General features: G+C 41.8%; 1 protein-coding gene across 1 annotated transcript in view; it reads right to left on the reverse strand.

Moving 5' to 3' along the window:
- Nucleotides 1-22,652, reverse strand: part of znhit6 (zinc finger HIT-type containing 6) — a 139,647-nt gene that overhangs the window by 63,259 nt on the left and 53,736 nt on the right. Inside the window, exon 6 of the mRNA XM_060066919.1 lies at nt 7,908-7,976. Within this exon, the coding sequence (XP_059922902.1) occupies nt 7,908-7,976 (69 nt within the window). The remainder of the gene's footprint in view (nt 1-7,907; nt 7,977-22,652) is intronic.

The raw sequence follows: 22,652 nt of genomic DNA on the forward strand, positions 1-22,652 counted from the left end.
CAGCCCCCCCACCTCTGTTTATATATATATGTATATATATTAGGGATCGACCGATATATCGGTCGGCCGATATTCGCGGTTTTTACGTGTATCGGTATCGGCCGATACGCGGCTGATTTTCGCAGATTTTTTATTTATTTTTTTCACTTGTTCTACCTCACCTGTTTTTAATATTTGTTAAATATTGTTCATCTACTTGTTCTTACTTGTTCTACTTCACCTGTTTTTACTATTTGTTACATATTGTTTTTTATATTGAAGTTCAATAAATGTTCCATTAAAAAAAAAAATAATAATAATTATCGGCTCAAGAAAATCGGTATCGGCGTATCGGCTAAGGCTGAGGAAAAAATATCGGTATCGTATCGGCCCTAAAAAATCGGTATCGGTCGATCCCTAATATATATATATATCTCTTTATCCCTAGTGATTGTAGTTTTACCTTTGTTTTTACAGTTTGGTTTTATTATATGTTGTTCTCAAATATATCTGCTCCAGTTGGAGTCAAACTTCATTTCGATTGTATGGTTTTCTTTGACTGGGAAAATGTAGAGGTCTGGTTGAATTTTCAAAACAAGTCAAAACTGTTGAATTTGGATGGAATGAATACCTATAGTGATATGTCAGTGAAATAAAATTAGTTTTACAGTCTGGTACCTTAGAAAGGTCAAATGGCACTGATGGTGCCCAAAAGGCACCATTTAGTCCGTCTGGACCTACCTGTACTAAAACCTCTCTAAAATCACTTTATTAGCATTTATCCTGGAACAGGGTACTCATCAGATGTTGTTATATGTTTCCCTAAAGATTATGGGCTACTATCCCATAGTTTCAAGGTGGTATTCACTCTAAATAATGTGTTTTCTCTAGGCGAAAATTTAAAATTGACATTTCTTACTATGTTCTGCAGCCACCTCACAGGTGTTACCTTCTTTTTGAAACCAACTTTATTCATATATCCCTTGTAGTTGTGAAGGCATACTCTATTCATTATGGGCATGTCATTTCGGGCAGGAGGCCTGTGAAATAGGCCTAGGGCTTAACAGGTTAACAAAGAAAAAAAATCACTCAGGGATTTAACGCATTTTTGGCTTAAAATACAGAATTCTGCACTACTTCGGCGGGGGAATCCCGTCAGTGGCACATCACAGGTAACCTAAAATTCACAGCGCTGAAATTTGTGCCTTTGTAGAGTGCAAAAAAAGTGAATTGCCCTTGCATGAACACGAGCGAGGCTTATGTAACTCTGCAAGCAATTGACCGCGGTTAGCGGAAAGAAAATGCTTATCAAGCAAACTCCGCTCCTGATATCTTGGTGTATCCCTTTACGAAAATATGAGTGTTCCTCGTATTACAGGCGAGGTTGAGCTTGCCGTTGGGTTAGTCTGAAAGATTTTAGTAATGAAGTTTCATTTGCCAACATTATAGTAGATTTAGATTACAATGGGTGCCACAAGTCACACAACGCTAAGACGTACCCAAGTGATGCAAAATATTTCATGGTTGGTACCCATTGTAAACTACAAAAAGTGAATAGTGAAACTTTGGAGTTAAGTAAATTTACAATACTGTAAGGGAGTGGTGCTCAAACCTTTTATACCAGCTGTACAAAGGGGTAGCACTATAACTGACAAATAAACACACAGCAAGTCATTACATTAAGAACAACTGGGTACCAACAACCGGTTTGAGAAATGTTAGGTTGAATATAAATATTCAAAGTCGGCCAGCACATTCATAACTGCCCCCCTAATGAGAAGGGGGCGCCTGCCTCTGCGAACACAGTTGTGCAATATCTGGATCTATCGAGGTCAGCTTCAGCCTCAGGTGTGACTCAGCATCAACCTGGCTGTTGAATTTGCTTCAAACCTTTGTCACATGATAATTCTGTTAAAGTCTCCTGCTGTGAACAGTGAAGTCCTCTGGCATTTCAGATGTTTCAATGCTTAATGGGTTTCTCATCCAATTGTTCTCGTCGGCCATCAATGAGTAATATTTGACAATTGAATCGTGGACTTGCGCTGATTCCCAATTTACCCCTCACCCAAACCCTCACCCCTCACTTTTGCGCGTTCACGCGAAAGGTAGCGTTGTCCCAATTGTCATTTTATCGAGGGGTAGGGGCCAAGGGGGAGGGCTTAAAACCCCTTGAAAGTACGAATTTCAATGGGCAGACTAACAAACGCGGGTTGTGACTTACTCCCGCAATACCTTGCGAGAAAATAAAGAATCAAGAAAAATCCTAGGAAGGATGAAGGGCGAAAGATACGACAGGATTAAAAACCACAAATTGAAGTGTTTTCTATGTTAAAAATCATTAAATAAATGATGACCATCGCATTATTATTATTATTATGCCGTTTCAATTTAGCATAGGCATTTTCTTTATAACAAGCACAACCACCCAAAATCGCTACTATGTGCTTATCGCGAACTTGGTTAATAGAGAACTTTACAACATTGATAGTTCATGACAGTACTGGATATATTACCATGTCCAATTTTGTTGAACAAAATGGGCCAATGATTGCCATATGTTCCAGGGTCTCTCTTTTTTTGGCCCCTTTGAAAAAGTTATTGATAAAATGTGATTGTTGATGCCTTCTCAGACAGCAAAAATATGTTTTAAACCCATGCAAGAAAAATCACAACAGCTGAAGCCGGTATTTGAAACACAAAACAACCGGCAACAAACTTGTCGCGTCTATTTAAGTAAACGCCGTCAACGGCTACTGATGTCTGATGTCTTGATGGGTTTTCCCATTTGATAGGGGAAGAATTTGCGAGGGGTAGGGTTAAAGGGTAGGCTTTAGTGGTAGGGGTTAGGGTTTGGGCGAAGGGGTGTAACAATTCACGTATTTGTACCGAACCGTCACGGTACAGGCCCTTCTGGGTGGTTACAGAGGTGGACCGCGGTGCGTAAATTTGGCGTACATAGCGTTAACATGGCTAATGTAAAGGCTTTGAGATGCAGATTTTAATACATGAAGTCGGAGTTCCCCCCGGACCGTATAGCCAAAGTATACTACTCTGACTCCGTAATCCTGATTCCGTAACTACGGAGACCCCTCGAGCATTCGCAGTTCTCCGTCGGGATGTCTGACACGTAATGCAATTCGCCGCCCGATCAATCTTACAAGTTGACTACAAACCATGTAAGCAGTGTTGTAAATAAACTTCCAAAGCTTTTCAAATCGTATTCGTTTTTTTTAGTGGTCCTTAATGTGATAAAGTAAATAAGGCGCAAAGTCAAACCAGAGAAGTGATTCCGGAAATGATTTTGTGAGAGGACCAATCACAGTCCTTGCCGTCTCCGTTGCGTTGAAGGATAGTTAAAAAATATTGGATAAGTTACGGAGAGGATCTCCGACAGGCTCTCCGGCTACGTAGCTCGTAACTCTGTAGAGGGCTCCGCTCTCCGTACAGCACTTTAACATGCTCACGCATTTGAAAAGGCACCATCCAGGTGCTACTATCACCGTTGCTGTGAATAAAAACTAGCCCTGTGCAAACCCAGCTCACAACACTATTACAACAATCCCTGTCTGGGAATTCAGAAATGCCAATGCCATAACCAAGTTTATTGGTGTTTTCATTTCTGCTGATCTACGGAGATTCTCCGTTGTTGACAAACTGAGTTTTTTTAAATGTTCCCCTTAAAGGAGCATTTCACCGGTGGAGGCATGAATATGTATTGAAATTGGGTCCTATATGTAGTCGAATAATAAAATAAAATTCTAATTTGGTGCCGTCTTGACCGAGAAAAGGCAGAAAGTGACTTTTTGGCGCTTGTGGATTGAAGACAACAACTCCCACCATGCACAGCTTCGCTGGCGGCCACTCCCGCTGATCATCTCCGCCTATCGGACACCTCCTTGTTCTATCTACTAATGGAACAAATCAGCGTGGAGCTTGACCCGACGTCACTAGAGTAGTGACGCTTGCACAGAAGCATACGGCCGACATCTTTCTTTATTCTGGGTGGAAATAGTAACATAGTTACACCATCAAATGCGTTTATGTAAACATTTTTAGCGAGAAATGTGCATTTTAATTTCATAATGTTCGTTCTTTGAATGTGAAGGATGTTTGGTTTGATAGTTATGACGAAGAGGGAACGCTCCATTCACTTGCATGGACAGCGTCTCTGGTTGCTAAGCAACCTCAACGTCTTGGCGGACTATCTGCTGATCAACACTACGAATGCTGGAAACACACCAGACACACCATGTGAAGTTATTTTACCCGATTATTGTTATTTATATCCGAGATTATTTAATCTAACCCGATCTAAACTCTATCATGCACCCAAACACGGCGGCGTTTGGGTTTCCTACCTCGGACTCCTAAATCCAGCGCAGCCACAGGTGCGTTGAACCATTTTTGTGACACACAATGATCAAGCGTCAAGTTAGGCACGTTACACACGTTTGGTGTGGCCGTAGCCCGTGTCCACCAAAAGCGTTTTTTTATGCGGTTTCACCCAAAAAATCGGCTTCGTGTGGACGGGGCCAAGAAGGCGAACACACGTCACCAAGATGGGGAGACAGCGCCAGGCGACTTACGCCACTATCTGCCAATGGATCGTGGATGCCTGGGCTGATATAACAGTCTCAACTGTGGTCCAAGCTTTCCCGAAGGCAGGAATAATCACTGAACTGCCAGGCAACAGCAGCGACACTGACTCGGATAATGACGAGAGGGATCCGGGCATGTTGGATGCCGTACTCGCCCAACTGTTCAAGTCGGTGCGCCCTATATATGAAAACAGTTCTAAAATAGGCCATTCATTAAAGGTGCGCCTTATAATCCGGTGTGCTTTATAGTGCGGAAAATACGGTAGTCCTCGTTTGTATTTCTTTCGAAATGGTGAACTTTTGCATGGAGCCATCTTCTATGTCAGATCCAGTACCCTCCGCCAATGTACTTCAGTTTTATCAACAGCCTCTGTTATCTTAGCTTCAGACGCTGTGGATGTTAGTTTCTGCTGGTGAAGTCCCACCCACTGGCACTGCTCTAATAGGTCTGTAGCGTCAGTGGGTCCCACCCCCTAGAGGGGGGCCTCTTACACTTCCTATTTTCTTGTACGCAAAAAATCGTCATATTGCGTCATTGAAAACAGGAAGTGTTGGGGATCGATATGGATCTCTCCAGTCTCTCCAGAAAATAAGGGAATGATGCTAGACCATTCAAAAATACAAAGCTTATGTGAAATGGGTGAAGTTGCCCTTTAACTTCAACCGTACCGTCCTGTACTGTACCGTGACTTCAAAACCGAGACACGTACCGAACCGTGACTTTTGTGTACCGTTACATCCCTATCCGACACGTTTTCTTAATCCAGTTTTTTCTTTCAGCACCGTTAGTTCGGTTGTAAGATAACGTTTGAGATGGCATGGTTTCATGGAAACATTTCGAAAAACATCATCGCATACCACCACATACCTGTGCACGGTTCACTGTCAGTTATTTACAGTTCTGCTCGAAATATTCTCCTCCTGCCCGAACATACGTTTTTGAACCCTTCATAAATTTAGAGATTATATCTGGTCGTCAGTTTAGCTTGTAATCTTTGATGTTTAGGCGCGCTACAACCCTGACTACTAAACAGGTTGATATTGAAACAAATATTACGGGAAAGGCACAACTTATTTTAAACCTAATTTTACTGATCTTATGTTTAATACATTTCCATTCGTCCTAGTATTTAGACATTGTTTATCATATATATTTTTTTAATTGTACATTTTTTCTTAAATCCCTCTGCATACTAAATAGTGCATCGCACACAACCAGTGGTACATGTACCACAGTTTGAGAACCAATGATCTCAAGTATTTTGTGTAGCCAGAATTGTATGTTTCGGATTTGGCTGCACTAATCGATATATAACGCCGTAGACCGGCAACTGTAGAACGACACTTAGATCCTCTTTCTTAAGGCGAGACACGGCAGGCAAAATCATCGATTTTTCAGTCACTGGTCAATTTTGATATTTTGGGCTATTTTGCACCATTAACATGTAATGTTTCGCACAAAAGAAAAAAAGAAAGTCAAAACGAAACATTTAGGTGTTTGTTTTATTATAGTTTGTCAACTTGCGCCTCTGAATTTTACAGAAGATTCACCAAAAGTTTGCTTTATTACGCACCGTTTCAAATTACAGCCGGTCTCTGTCATATGTGTTCCGTATCATTGGAAAGCACTCGATCTGCTGCACAACATAAAACTGATATCTGATTGGCTGGACTCGATTTCCGACCGGACGATTGGTTCGAATGTATCACGTGGTATGCTCTCAAGCTTCCTGGTTAGCTTTTGCCATAAGAATCTTTAAAGGCCGTTTTCTCAAAATGAGTTTTTCCTCACACGCCAAGCAAGAAATCTCCACTTCTGTAGCACCTACATGCACCAAACTTTAGAATCTTATTCTCAGTTACTATATGAAGATTTTTACAGTGGGATTTGTTGATATATCATTCTTGGCCTGATTTACATGACATTTTATGCATAAAAATAGGGCGGCAATAAAAAATTTTAAGGCATTGGCAGTATTTTCTGATTAACTGGATAACGAAAGGAGATATCCATAATCCCCTTTGTAAATATTTTTCTATTTAATATAGCAACAAAAAAAATATTTTGAGCCTGGCTTTTTCCAATGGTCTGATTCTTCGTTTCAAAATGTATGCATATTTGCGCGTATTTTATTAGATATAGCCTAATTAGCATATCTTAACATACAATTACAGAAAACTTCCAATGCATTTTCTTCTTCTAATCATGTGGCTAATCAACCGGTAAAGTTTCATAAAGATATCTGTAAGTTAAAAAAAAAATCGTATTCACCTGCCGTGTCTCGCCTTAAGGGGAACATATTATGAAAACAGCACTTTTCCTGGGATTTGGGGTGTTATTTTGGGTGTCTGGTGCTGCCACATGCATACAAACTTTAAGTCTGTACATGCCTTTGCTTTTTTTTGTGGACCAGCGAACGAGCGCTGGCAGAGATGTTCAAGCATATCAGAAGCGGGGAGATTCCAAAAAAGAAATATCTAATTTGTCCGTTTGCGATGTGACGGCCTGGCAGGGAGTCCGGTGTAGTTGCCGGACTGCCGCCGAGCTCCCCCCGCCGGAGCTGCCGCCGAGCTCCCCCCGCCAGAGCTACCCCCGCCAGAGCTGCCGGACTGTCGCCGGAGCTCTCCGGTGGCAGTCCTTCATTTCCGGCGGGGGAGCTCTGGCAGCACTCTTATTAGCCGATTGTGCTCCAGGAGTACAATCCCTTTCTTCTTTCTAATCTGGACTTCAGAGAGTCAAAGCTAAAATTCCTTTCCCCAAATTCTTCTCAACCATGGCCGAGATAACCCCCACTACAAGTCTTTACTTGTTGTGGAAGTACCAGAGACATCAGACGCAGTCTTTATGATTCAGAGGCGCACATAGCTTTTGGCCGTGATGATTATTATTATTATATAGATAAGAGCTCCGGGAGTCCGCAAACGGCAACAATCACTTCTTCTCCATGCTCTGGTTCACTCCCGACAGCTCATTTGTATGCAATGGGCAGCAGCTCGTTTGTATTTAAAGCTAGACACCAGAAACAGCACATTCTGAGGGGACTGAAACAGAGAGGCGGTAGGCAAGATTAAAAAAATAAATAATAATCTGGAGCTCGTACTATGTTTACTTGTTGGAAAACATATGTCACCTTTAAAGCCTCATCCACTTATAATCGTAAGTTCCAAAATGAAAATGTAATGGCATGAGTTAAAGACTTGCCCTAATAGTAGGCTCAATGTGTTTAATCCGCAAACTGTTAAACATAAGGTTCAAGTAACTCACCTGTACTTCAAGTTACATGATGCTCGTGATGGTTAAGAAACATGCATGTGCTAAATTTGACTTACCTCCTCTCACTGAACCGTGTATTGCTCTGGGGAAAGATGAGCTCCAGGTGCCAAAGAAAGCGTTTCTCTCTGAAGGGGATGAACAGAGGGAAGATAGAGTAAACTCATTTTATGAGTTTGACAACAAACATGTCTGACCAACAAACATTAACGAAACTTTTCTCTCCCTGTTGGTGCGTAAAATGAGCACACAAGTCCCCATGGATACCATGACATACACTCAATATTAGGACACCAGCTGATGGATATCACATAATGGTCACTTATTCTGTAGTGCTGCTTGGGCAGTAACTATTCAAACATGTGGATGGACTTTTGCCGTTTCTGGGTGTGCTATACAAAACATTCAGCCCCTTGAGCCATGTACTATACTGTGCCAAGGGGCAATCTTGCATGGACAGTTAGAGATTGTAATGTAGAGGCAAGAAATACAGGAAGAACTTAAATATTAAAAACAGAATAGATGTGAAATTGCTTAAACGGGACATATAAAAACAACTCTTTTCCTTAGATTTGGGGTGTTGCATACATCCGTGGCATACTGGTGAAGGAGTTGGACTGGTAACTGGAGGGTGGCCAGTTCGAATCCTGAAAAAATCCACGGATGAGGTGCCCTTGAGCAAGGCATCCGACAGCCCTTGACTGGGTAGCCCCGCACGTTCTACCCGCGATTTGAGTTCGCCCTGCAGAAGGGTCTGGAGAACAGCTATACAATTCTTTCTAGTTTCGATACGTTTTTGCTGGAGCCATAGACGTCGATTAGACCGGGGACGCTGGGGACCCGTCGCCCTGTCGGGGCTTATTTTCCCGATTATGGCATTCTATACATTATCCCTTACTTATTACACGGCTCTTAATGCTGTAGACTGCTCCATTCACTTGCATGGGCCTTCCTAACGTTCAGCTGTCAATTATTTTTGTTTATTACACGGCTCTTCTCAATGCAGTGGAATGCTCACGTCCAGCATATTTGACCGCTGTCAAGGAAAGTGTTGCTTTTTGGCTCTGATTCTCGTCATCTGTATCACTCCGCAGTCTGGTAACTTATAGACCCCAGCGTATTCGGTTGATAAGCGACGTCAACGACTTTGGCAAACTATTTCTCTTCTGATCAACGCTAATAATAACAAATATTTTCGATTTGGCAAGTAGCCATTACTAATAATACCAATACTCTTTGTCTTAGATGATGAGGCATCAGACAATCAAGTCATTTTAGCCTGAATACATAGGTAGAAAGCACCAGAGCAGGCTGCTAGTTCCATGGACTATCAGAACGATAACCTGTTGAACTAAATGGATGTGGTATGCTACACCACGGGATGCATCTGCAGACCACTGCCACATAAATAAAGGTTAGACGCGATATTTATTGCTTAAGATTTGCTGGTGCTGTGAGAGACGCCAAGATCGTTTATTGGCCTGTGGCATGTGCCACCACGGCCACTGACATACCATGGCATATGCCGTTCTGAAACGGTAACTGCCGTTCTGAAACAGTAACTGCCGTCGCGACCACTGACATACCATGGCATATGCCGTTTTGGAACGGTAACTGCCGTTCTGAAACGGTAACTGCCGTTCTGAAACGGCAACTACCGCTCTGGAACGGCAACTACCGTTCTGAAACGGCAACTACCGTTGCCACCACTGACATACCATGGCATATGCCGTTCTGAAACGGTAACTGCCGTTCAGGTGGAACGGCAACGGCATATGCCATTCTGGAACGGTAACTGCCGTTCCCAACAATGGTATGTGACACCAGCATAACTCCTCCGTATAATTTCAAGACAGGTATTGCCGTAAATTTGAAGCTATATATATTTGGTCTTTATTGACACTATCACAACATAACGCCGTAAATAAAGGCAAGGCAACTTTATTTATATAGCACTTTTCATACACAAGGCAGACTCAAAGTGCTTCACATATAAACATTGTCATACAATAAAACAAAAATAATAGACAAGTAAAAGAAAACATATGCAAAGAAATGGGTAAATAAAGGGATTTATACGTTTCTCTCGTCCGTGCTGTTACGATATTTCCGATCTGTTTGTTGTTGTCTTTTGTAATGACGGATGCTTTTGAAAACAGCCGGACTTGCTCCGGTGACGGTAGTTGGCCTAGCCACCTAAACAGGTCTGTTTAGGTGGCTATCAGTGGCGGCTGGTAGTTTTTATAGTGAGGGAGGAAGGACCGCGCGCTTGGTTGCCATTGGCCTGCTTGCACTGTTGGTGTATGGTGGCATAAGAATGTGAGACTCAAGTTGTTTCAGGGTGTTTTGGTGAACTACAAAATAGTAGGGAGGGATAGTTATGTGAATAAATTGGATACAAAGCCACCAGTGGCATCACTGTAATTTGAAAGCTGGTGGGCAGCATGTCTTTGAAATGGACTACAAGGGCAGAAGGAAAGGATGCAAAGCCCATTAGTCAAATCAGGCCTACTATTGATTTGTAAAAGTAAATAAAAAAATCTGGGCCTTTTTTTGCCCTCAATGACTGAAGTTATTGGTTGTAATTTAGTTATGTTTATTTTCAGGTACAATTATTTTAAGAAAAGACTGACCAAAAGTGATGCCATTTAAAATGCATCATACTCTGAATCATTCACCCTTTCCACAATATCAAACAGAACGGTCAAAGTAGCAAACTAGTAAAAGAACGAGAACATTATTCTAGATTCAACCTGATCTATAGGCATGGTGCCTAGCAAGGAAAGTCGCATAGCAGCACCAACGTGAACTTGATACGAGTCGTGGCGTTTGGTTGCCCTATCAAGATTTTTCACATCAGGGAAAAACTAAACAGCCCACGTTGGAGATTTGCCATTATTCATTAGAAAACAGGGCCAGCAATACAGTCGATTGCTAGTAATGCTACCAGTAAGCCACGAGTACCTAGCAAACCATGTAGCACCCACAACACTGACGTTGCCATTACTTTTGGTGATCTCGATTTTGCGAAGTGGTATACCTTTTTCTTTGGTCGCTAACTTAGCACTGTAACTCAATGAATGGAATGCTTTGTGTAATTAAACATGAACAATGTCCTCTGTTTCCAATGTTTCCATTGTCCCGTTTATTCGCAAATATTAGAATCTCGTTAGCCTTCAGATGATTTCACCTGCTTTGAGTCTCTTAGACTGAGCGGCAATGCAGGCAGAGCAGGTTTGTTCGTTATCGACAGCGTTGCCAGATTGGGTCAATTTCCCGCCCAATGATACTTTTCCCAGCCTAAAGCGGTTAAAAGTAGCCCAATTGGGTGGGAAATCTGCCCAATCTGGCAACACTGCTCATCAGCCAGGGATCCTGCTGATTGGTTCATAGCGCAGCGCAACTAGATTTTTGCGCGAATCAGACGCCTGTAAGGTCACACCCACTCAGGAGGACTTTCCTCCTCTCTCCCATTGAAACCCATGTTATTCACCGGCCGCCAGTACATTCTGGGAAATGAATGGGAGTCAACGGAGGCTGAGGGAGGACCTTCCTCCCTGAAGTAATTGTCAAAAGGCGATAGGGGGTGCTAATGTCCCTTTACCCATGGAAATGAACATTATATATTCAAAGGCATTAAAGTAGTCATATTTAAGGGCATTAATTCATTACAGTAGTTTGGGCAATCTACATTTTTTATTCTCAACAATGTTGAGGATCTTCCTCCCTCTCCTCAATGGAGAAGCCTCCACTGGTGGCTATAGAGCTATAGTCTATTGCTGTGTTCCAATATCAATACTATCCGCAGTCATTATACTTAGTTTGAGTACGTAGTGCGTTGCAATTAAGATCAGGGCGATAGGAAGTGTAGTGAAAGGACCCGGATGGTATACTCGAGCGGTCAAACCGCGGAGTGTGGATTGATTTACGCTTTTCGTGCTCTACGGCAGCCATCTTAGCTACGTAGCGGAAGAGGCGGAGCCAGGCTGAGCCAACGTCGGCGCATTTTCTTTAATAGGTCCATGCATTTTCCACATATCCTGCATTAATGGAGTCATTTTGTAGTTTTAATAGCTTTTTATAACTACTATGTGTAAAGAGTTCACCGTTCAAAGCGGGATGTTTAATGCGGGGAAGGAGCCGCGGCGGAAGTTGCGATCGTAGTTTCCGGTTAGTGCACCACAGAGCCAGGGCCCGGATTCACAAAAGTGTTCTTAAGATAAAACTTAAGAAAATATATAAGAAGTTCCTTAGAATATCCTTCAACGCTATTCACCATTTCTAAAGAATTGTCGTTTGTCTTACGAACTTCTTCGTTTTCTCACTTAGGATGTTCTTAGATTTTTATCTTAAGAACGCTCGTGAGGTTTTTGAACCAAAGACAGTTGAGAGAAATTGATTTGTGAAAAATGGAGGACATCGCCTGTAAACGAAGCAAAAACTTCTCTAAACAGGAGTTGGAGGTGATGGTCGATGATGTTACGTATTTTAAGAACACCAGCTGTATTTCCCTCACTTAACCAATAGGGGGTAGGACCAAACATATTAGCCGTAAATACTACACATAGCCACAAGGGGAGCAGGACATTACTGAAGGCTGCAATAGATACTTTAGCCACAGAGGGCAGCACCACAGACCAGGCGAGGAAAGCCGGGATTACGTCACACCGGATCCTCACAATTCTTCCGGTCCGCGCTGCTGAGTCCATAAAAAAGCCTCCACATCGTGGAGGCCGGTAGAATTCTTCCGGCAGCGATTAGACATACGTGGGTTTATGGCTATGATCAGCAAGGAGAACGCTCGCACGTGCTTAGAACACATCTTCAATCTCTCTTTGCTTCAGAGTATCAGTTTACCATACCGAAAATACTTCATACAAATAAAGTCTCTTTAAAGCTATTCCTTTGGATTCGACCCCTCTTTCCCTGAAGAACTCTGCAATTGTTGACCCCGACGTTCTTGGAAAGTCCCGGACCAAGCCTAGCGACCGCGAGGCCGTCGGGAACAGTGCAAGCTACTTACAGGCGCCACAAGAAAGGTAAACAGAACCTGTTGTCAATGACTAAACTCAGTATAGTTAGATTAGTAACATTAGGTGAATAGCTTGTACTGCCTCCGTCAGGCTGCGGGGACGTGTAATCTCGGACTGGTTTAAATTCATACAGCCGGTTAGATAAACGGCCTCGGATACGCTAACAGATTGAAATTAAATCTAGCTCACGAAGCAAAGAGCTAGGAGTGTGTTTTATATGGGTTTGTCGATAGACTGTATCCAATCCTGTCTAGATCTAATGTTCGTACCATGTGGGAGACGCATTACCTGTGGTTTTAAGTGTTATATGATGTAAGTCTCGAAGTTAAGCCGAGACCATCATAAGGTAAATAGGTGATAAGCTCCGAGTTCAGCCGGGCCACCATAGGGTAAGTGGTGATAAGCTCCGAGTTCAGCCGGGCCACCATAGGGTAAGTGGTGATAAGCTCCGAAGTTCAGCCGGGCCACCATAAGGTTTATTTATTACCGGCCACAAACTTCTAAACTCTTACGGTGGAGCGAGGAAAGGTCAGGTTTTTAACGTTAATCTAGCTTAGTTGCATATTAAACCGGAGGCTTGGCCGTCGTTTGCCAAGGAGTTCAAATCGAATTGATTCCTCACAGCCCGGTTCATGTAACATCTAATGTGCAATTTTGGTTAGTATAGAACGCAGCCGTAGAGGTAGACTTACGCAGTATTAACCCATCTGCTATCAAGTGCCTCGCTAACCCGCCGTGGGGACAAACTTGCAGGAATCTCATACTTCTTATAGAGATCCAATACAGTTTGTTTCTACAGCATTTTGGATGTACCATGTGGTATACGATTTAAAGGGACAACGCGTCTTGGAAACGTGCGTTTCCTTTGTTCGTACCTCCACAATCTTTGTAGTCAGAGCCCTTTTTGAAACAAACGCCATTGCTCGTGAGCAACAGGGGGATCTCTCTCTCTCTCTCTCTCTCTCTCTCTCTCTCTCTCTCTCTCTCTCTCTCTCTCTCTCTCTCTCTCTCTCTCTCTCTCTCTCTCTCTCTCTCTCTCTCTCTCTCTCTCTCTCTCTCTCTCTCTCTCTCTCTCTCTCTCTCTCTCTCTCTCTCTCTCTCACGGTAGGGGCCATCTTGTCTGTTGATAAGACTGCGTGGTCCCTGACCTGGGACAATAGCAGACCTCTCTCGCTCTCTCTCACTTTGACAATCTCTACCCCTCTCTCTAGAGATATGTTCTCTCTATCTCTCTCCAAGCACACACTTATTGAAGGCAACAAGTGTCATTTTTGACCTGGGTGCTCCTGGCTGTTTGATAAGGCAATGGTAGCCTGCACAAAGGGACCCCCGGTGTGTTATGTATGTGTGTCTGTGTCTGGAAATATGTTCTCTCTCCATAAATATATTCCCTTAAAGATCCATCTGTTTCAAATGATAACAATGTTTTGGCAGCTACTTATTCAGCTAATGGTGCGAGTATAATTGTCACATTTCACTAGTCAATACCTGGAAGTATTATATTGTATATTTCATTCCAATACTTGAGGTATTTAGTTTGATTTTGATTTAAATATCAATATCTAGTTCATAACTACAGTTTCCGCACGCTCATTAAGTGCCCTCATCCTCCAAAAATCGTCCATAAATCCATAGCAATAAGTTGAAAACCATCGGTAAAGCAATAGTTTGACGCATAATATTTTGGCTATAATTTTGTAACTAATAGAATTCAACATCTATGGGAGAACAATATTTATGTATACATGTGATAAATCTGTAAATCCACTTTGTTTGTACAGACATATTGCTTTTGGGCAACCAGGAAGGTTGTTCCACAGTTTCAATATGGAATATTGAAAAATAATTAACGTTGTACAATCTTGTAACTCCCCATTCCTTGCTCTTTCTCTCTGTCTGCCTGCCTGTCTAAAGATAGGCCCTCCCTCACCCCTTAAATTCCTTCCCCATCCTTTAGTCCCTATCTCCCACCCCCCCTCATAAAGACCCCCCCTCTTCCCCAGAGAATAGAATGAACCCCCACCCTTCCCACATCACCTCTCTCTATCTCTCCCTCTCTGTCGCCATTTTTAACAATGATAACTTCTATTTGTAGTTCCCCTTATCATCCAAGGATCTCATAGGGCTATCTGTGTACAAATGAATGTACACAAAGCGCAGAAACAAAGTGTATTAAGAACACAAATTGCGGTTAAGTGGTAGCCTTATGCCATAAGGTACCACAGTTTTCAGCCGGACAGATAGAACTCAGAGAAGTTTCTGTAGTCGGCTGATACGTATGTAGTATGCACCGCAGCCATATTTGTAGTTCTTGGTAGTGCCCCCTACTCGTTAACACGAGATTATTCCCAATTACATCTCAACATCTCCAAATGTACCACAAGTATATAACTATTATAAGTCCCAACTAGACGACCCCCAGCGTTCCAAGTAGCCGATCTCTTGCATTTGTACTAAATTTGTTCTCTTTTCTCGTCAGGCCTTGGCAACCCGAGCAGTAATGGATGCCCGACATTCATCATTTTTAATCGTTAACATTACTACAAATATTCTCTTTTCTAATCAGGGAGTGGCAACACAACGATCAGTTGCCCACGATCATCATTTTACTTCTGTGCATAAAATATTAATTCTCTTTTCTCTTTAGGAGGTGGCAACACAAGCATTATAGTTGCCAAACACTCATCTTTTTACTTCTCTGCATTGATCTTAATTCTTTCTCTCTCCAGGAAATGGCAGTATAAGAACGAATGCCAAACACTGACAGTAATTTTTTTTTTTTTCAGATTGCTAAGCCCTTCTGTCTATTAAACATGCGTTTTGTGTAGCAAGACAGGTAGAGAACCAGGCTGGTTCAAATAGACACGGGGTTCAACTGCTAGAATAATATGTCCAATTGATAAATGGTGCACATGGTTTTAAACGGTGCCCAAGGAGGGAGTTAGCTCAACTGCTGTAGACACAATTACAATACGTTTTTTGCGAATATTAAATCTACATGGGTTAAATTCTGCTATAATCAGCTACTAAATACGAATAAACACTGCGTGAAATGTTCAAAGGTCAACTATTGCTTCCATTGGAGCGATTGCAATAGATATAATATCATACCACCAATATGCATGCAATATCTTGTATTCAACAATTAGGAATGCCGGATTCCAGAACCGAAAGAAGTCCTACAAAAGGACACCAACCCAGGGGTCTTGCATCAAACCAGATCCCTATACGACAGTTACACGGTGATCTTAAAATAGGAATAATTATCTAAACTCCGCATCATGAACGGTTAGCCTTTAAAGTTGTCCATAGCATGCATACCGCTCGTCCACAGAAGTCCGGGGATTAACCAGGCCTGGGAATTCTTATTAGAAGAATTTTGGGATAACCTGCCTCATAGGAGAGCAGAAGAGTCCCCCCCCCAATAGAGGATCCTGAGGACAAGCGGTAGAAATGCATAGTTCAACAGACCTGACGAGGTCCAAAATACCAAAATAAGAAAGAAAAAAATATATATTTCATTGCAAACTATGAAAATAATAAAAGTCTTCACGTAATCTATGGTTAATAATTGGCAACATTTACAATTAAATTACATAAGTAATAAAAAGTAATCCTAGTTCATCATAATTTTGATTAACAATATACGTGTTACGTTTTTTTCTTTACACGCCAAGACAGTGGATACTCTATTATTACAATATATCACAACCAGTTTAATGGTCAACCAAAACGCACAGCCGTACGTAACCCCGACTGTCCCCAACTGACAACGTTACGGTAACAACAGAAGTATGATGCCTAATATTGAAATGCAGATTTTTAATATTAAGATATTTTGATAATGTTCAAATTTAAGTTTTGTATGTTTGTATTTTCCCATGTGGTCTTGTCACCCTGTTATTCTGCAGAGTCGTTCAAAATCCTTTGAGGTTAGTGGAAATCAGTTCTCACTCTGTTCCTTTGTTGTCCTGTGTTGGTTTGGGCCCGTTATCCTTGATCCCCAGTGAAGCGCAGAGACGCAAGTGATAAGGAACGGCCAACCCCATATTTATGACATCTTAAGGAATGATGACTTAGATGACCATATGGTTAACAAAGGCTTTTGGTTTGTTGTGAGGCAGCTGTCCTCAGCAACACTTCTGAATGTGTAAGAACTCCTGGCCACTCAGCGGACCTCTCTGCGGACCCTTTAGAAAATGAAGGGCTCCGCAGGAAGAAATCCCATCTGAGGTCTCAAATTGTTGAATAATATGCTTATTTTTAGGTCTGTTGATGCATGTTATGATGCATCTTCGTTCGTGCTTTTCTTACGAATGAGTATATATATATAGATATAAAATAAAATGAAAATAAAAATAAGTAAAAATATAAAATGAAAACAAATGGTGGATTCATATACCATGTGTGAATGTCCTCTTGTGTGTGTCAGAGCCACCAAAATAATGGAGGTTATTCGGCTGTTACCTACACGAGGGGATATTGAAAGCATACCACATATAAAACTAAAATAATTAGAAAATGGTTCATTATAATTAACTTGCAATAACATTTGCTTCACCCAATAACTTCTGAATTTTTCTTTTAGGTTCAGTTTTTGTTTTGTTTTAGAACATCACCCTATATTTAATACCCAGATGTGCATAATTGTTGTGAGTTCGGATGACTCTTATTCTACCTAGTTTAGACAGTTTTAATTGACCTGGCTCAAGATTCCCCCATAGACTTCGTGTCGTTGGATTGTGGCGCTCCTTGGGAGCCTCCGAGCCACGCGTTAATCGACTAATCGTTCCTGCAGTGTTCTGAGGTGGTGACGGTGAAGCTCAATGGGAGGCTCCGGGAGAATTCACAATAACGGACTCCTTCGGGGAGAATTCAAGTGGGTCAGGATTAAAAGGTTGAATTAATGTATCGATTTGATGTTGACCAACAAAAAACTAGATAATTATAAGACATATGCACGTTTGATGTGGTATGCAAAAGGAAGAGAATAAGGCGTATACACGTTTGATGTGGTATGCAATGTACATAGGAGTGAATCAAGTGTGGACAACATCAAATGCGAACAATACGTAGAATAAATGAAGATTAGGTCATCCAATATACATATTTAGTGTAGGACAATCGGGTAGTATAATGAAGGTAACTGTTGGAACCAGATACAGTTACAGAGAAGTGATATTGAACATACAAATTTTAACATTGTAATTTTTTTTTTTCATCTTTTTGGGTTTATAAGATAAGAAATGGATTAGCAATACATCTGCTTGCCAGGGACAATATAGGCTCAATTTAGATTCAGAAGTAGTGGGTTAACCTTTCAAATGCCACTACTACTGCTGTAACGCTTTGTTACAACGTCAGCGTCTCATAGTCTGATATTTATTTTTACTCTAAGTTACGACACACAGGTATACTGACTCATGGAACATTTACGGTTTGCTGCATTTAACAGCGTGGTCTCAAGACGGCTGCATATAACCATATCGACCTTTGGTTTTGTATATGCTGGTCTTCATTTAACTTCATAATGGATTGGTTTATGTACAGATGATTAAGGAAAGGAACTTCAACTTGGTTGCACTACACCGTTGTTATGATTGGTTAATTTTAATGCGCATGGCTGAAGCAATGTAGTGTGAATATTAAATCAAGGTTGAAGGTTGAAATCAGCTCAGAATAAGGAATGGGACACTCAAAAGAAAAATGTAAAATCCGTACAAGCACTTAATAGATAAATTATAATACAAACATATTTGAAACGCATACAATTTTCAGGTCCTATGTTTCCAGAAGCAAGGTGAGTACCGTGTATCACTCTGACACAGCTAACTTTGCACGTAATGCTTACGGTTAGATTCATGCTTACACTTACATTTCTAGGGTCCCATAATGGACTTCCTTTAGAACAATTAAAAATAGAATTATAGGAAATGTTTTTGAACAACTAACTGCTGTACATGAGTTTGTATTTCTACAATAGAAACAAAAGTTCCAGAACCAGACACACCCGGAGCCGATAAACTGCCTCCGCCGAGCAAGGAGTAACAGTCACATGAGGAGATCAAATAACGGCAGGAGTTGAATTGGTTCCGTTTTGCTTGTCCACCATATAAAATTATGTATATATATATTGTTTAGATAAATTACATGTATCATAATCAGCAACACTTCGTTCAGTTTAACAGATAAAGTTAAAAGGAATATATATATAGATATGGAAATGTTATTGCCAGAGCAAGGAGGGGTAAATGCGATGATAGGCACAACGTATTGTACTTTATCCCCAATAACACAGCTCTGGATGGGTTGCTGGCATAATTACAATCCCTCAGGTTAGAATTGGCAGAGAACTCCGGCATTAATGACCCTTTCACAGGATGGATGGAGAATATGTTTGGGAGGTGGAAAAGCATGATCCAGTAAGTGCCCGTCGCGGGAATAAATGCAGAGACCGTGTTAATTGTCACCGGCTGCCGTTGTATTCCCTGTGCACGAGGGCTACTGCATCTGCTGATCCCCACAGAAGCGCCAAGTGCCATTCAGGCTTACATGGGGATCAGATATGATCCGATGAAAGTGAATGATACATCACCTGAGGGGCCCGACCCAATCCAGCTGTAATATCTAGAATAGTCACACCTATACTATTCTAGTAGAATCGACTGTATTTAAGATAATCAATATCCCGGATTTACTTGAATAACACATTTTAAAACAACCATACCAGACTATGTTTGTTATTGTGTAGTGTTGCTTGGTTGCGATTGCAACCCGTTATTTTTGAATCGCTGCATTGATAATGGTACTGTTGATCTTCCTTGAGACGGTTGTTTTACAGGCCACCTGTTACTGACACGACGACGACGGAGAACCTGTTTGGAGGCTCCCATGATGTAGGAGTAACCTCTCTGAGTTGAGCCCTTGACAAGGAGGGACGAGTCTTGGGTTCCTGAATTACAGGCCCGACGGCGACAGAAGAAACAATGGCTACGATAATAACAACGCCCAAAACCACCCACATCAACAGCGAACCAATGCACGAAGATCACCGGAATCACCCGAATCCATGCTAGGCTATCAATAATCTTGAATTTTTTTAAATTGTATTATGACGCGCGATTAACGCAATTATTTTTTACTTTACTTTTGCACATGATGAAAATTGTATGGCCTTGTAGCACATGACCAAAAGTATTAGCTCAGGATTTCTATGAATAGTTTTGTTTGTGTGCTGTTTGGCCATGTGATTGTATGATAACAAGATTTATGTTCATTGTTGTATTGTTAAATAATGACCTGTATTCCCAATCAGACCCACAAGGTGAATGCCGTCTCAGTATTATGAGCGCGTTGTGGTTTTTTCCTCTATTCAAGAGTTTCCCACACGGTTGATGGTGTTGATGATTGATCCTAATTTGACTATGTTTTCGGTGTGGTAAATGGTGTTTATGATTTAAAATATTATTGTATGGTCATCTGAGATGACCAAGGAGGGACTGTTACGTATTTTAAGAACACCAGCTGTATTTCCCTCACTTAACCAATAGGGGGTAGGACCAAACATATTAGCCGTAAATACTACACATAGCCACAAGGGGAGCAGGACATTACTGAAGGCTGCAATAGATACTTTAGCCACAGAGGGCAGCACCACAGACCAGGCGAGGAAAGCCGGGATTACGTCACACCGGTTCCTCACAATTCTTCCGGTCCGCGCTGCTGAGTCCATAAAAAAGCCTCCACATCGTGGAGGCCGATAGAATTCTTCCGGCAGCGATTAGACATACGTGGGTTTATGGCTATGATCAGCTAGGAGAACGCTCGCACGTGCTTAGAACACATCTTCAATCTCTCTTTGCTTCAGAGTATCAGTTTACCATACCGAAAATACTTTATACAAATAAAGTCTCTTTAAAGCTATTCCTTTGGATTCGACCCCTCTTTCCCTGAAGAACTCTGCAATGAGATCAGAAAAAGATTATTGTTTGGCAAGCTCGACGGTATGATAACATCGAAAAACAAAGAGGGCGTGGGCCAACGTTGCCCAGACTGTATCTGCAGTGGCGGAAATAGGAATTGTTCGCGATGTCGGACTGAAGTGGGCGGACATCATTTCACTATTGTAAAAAAGAAGGGAACGGAGAGGGCAAGAGGGTTGAAAAAAACAGAGGGAAGACGACAATCCAGCTGGACCCACTGGAGGAGAAATTGTGATTGCCGAACCGTTAGTTGAAGGAGTAGATGGAGGAGTGGACACCAGAGAACCGGGAGAAGACGATTGCCTGCAAGCAGGAGTTAAGCCAATCAAGACTGTCGACTGTTGTCTAGCGCTTGCTAGTTATTATGATGACCATGAAACCATAGATAAGAAAGACCATTATTGATGTCAGTAGTTACGTCTCCGATGACCGCAGTTTACCCAGGCTTGGTTACTTTGACCATGACAATTTGTTTCCAGCCTACCAAAACGTAGAACTAGCTGCTAGCACAACACAAGCTGCCACTAGACTGGCGTTGGCCGTGTTGTTGTCAAAGCAACGAGCTGCTAGACTGGCGGTGGCTGAGTTGTTGTCAGTGTTTACTGTAGATGTATCCATTTATTGGTTACAAGTAGTTCAGCTATTGGCCCCATGGGTTGTAAGCTGTCAACAACATTGTGTCCTGTGAAGTGTTTGATAAACTGAATAAACCTTATGCCATTTAATAAACCCACGCCTGCCACACCTGCCACATCCAGAAGCAACACGGAGGACATGGTTTCCCTTCAGTGTCAGCTTTTGGAGGAAGTAAAATTGCTGAGGATTACTCAGGAGCAACTTCTGCAGGTGAAGAGGGGAAAGCTGCTTGTCGAGAGGGAGAAGCTTCGCCTTGCCCAAGCCAAGTTTGATTTAAATATTTTTTTTTTTAATTCTCAGAGGTTTTCATGTGTTGTTTATTGTGTTTTTTTTTCACATGAATCTCCTCCTTATGAGGTCTTGTCTCACTTGCATGCCAGTGTTACATGGGGCAGGGACTGGGACATCTCCCTCGGGGTCATCATCATCTGGGATATCAGGGATTGGCAAGCGGTACATAATGCAGATGTTGTGGAGTATAAAAGCACAGGTAATAATTTTACATGCCCTCTCAGGAGTGTACTGGAGCACTCCACCAGAACGGTCAATATACCCAAACCTTGACTTCACTACCCCAATGCACCCCTCCACAACACTACGCGTCGTTCGTTCTCTTTTCAGATCAACTGAAGCTATCAGCTAGAAAAAGAATGGCTGGCCTACAGAGCCTATACTGTCTGATTAAGACATGATCAGGGAGTGCTAGTGGATCCACTCTGTCTCTCAGAGGCCTTGGTGGATTATCCTCCTAGCTGCCACCCAAAGAACTTCCATCTAAAAGGAATAATAGTAAGGACATGGTTTCATTAACTTGGCCTACTTAAAAACATGTGTTCATAGTGATTAATTAAGTGGTACACACATCAATAACTGTCTCCAGGATTTACTACATGGTTCCTACAGCTTAATGAAAGTTAAATTTAAGACTTTAAGACTTTTTTAATGCCACTTGAAAGGAAATTTAAGACCAACGACACAATAAACACTAGTGGAAAAATGTATTTGAACATATTTCCACTATCAGTAGGCTTTTTGGACAGAAACAAAAATGACCTCTGGCGCACCTGAACGACGTGCATCTGAGTCACGGCCGCAAAACAAATGTTTTGTTGGTTCCGCTCTCGTGATTGCGCAACATTACTGCTATTAATTT

This window comes from Gadus macrocephalus, chromosome 12, assembly GCF_031168955.1.
Source record: "Gadus macrocephalus chromosome 12, ASM3116895v1".
Lineage (NCBI taxonomy): Eukaryota > Metazoa > Chordata > Actinopteri > Gadiformes > Gadidae > Gadus > Gadus macrocephalus.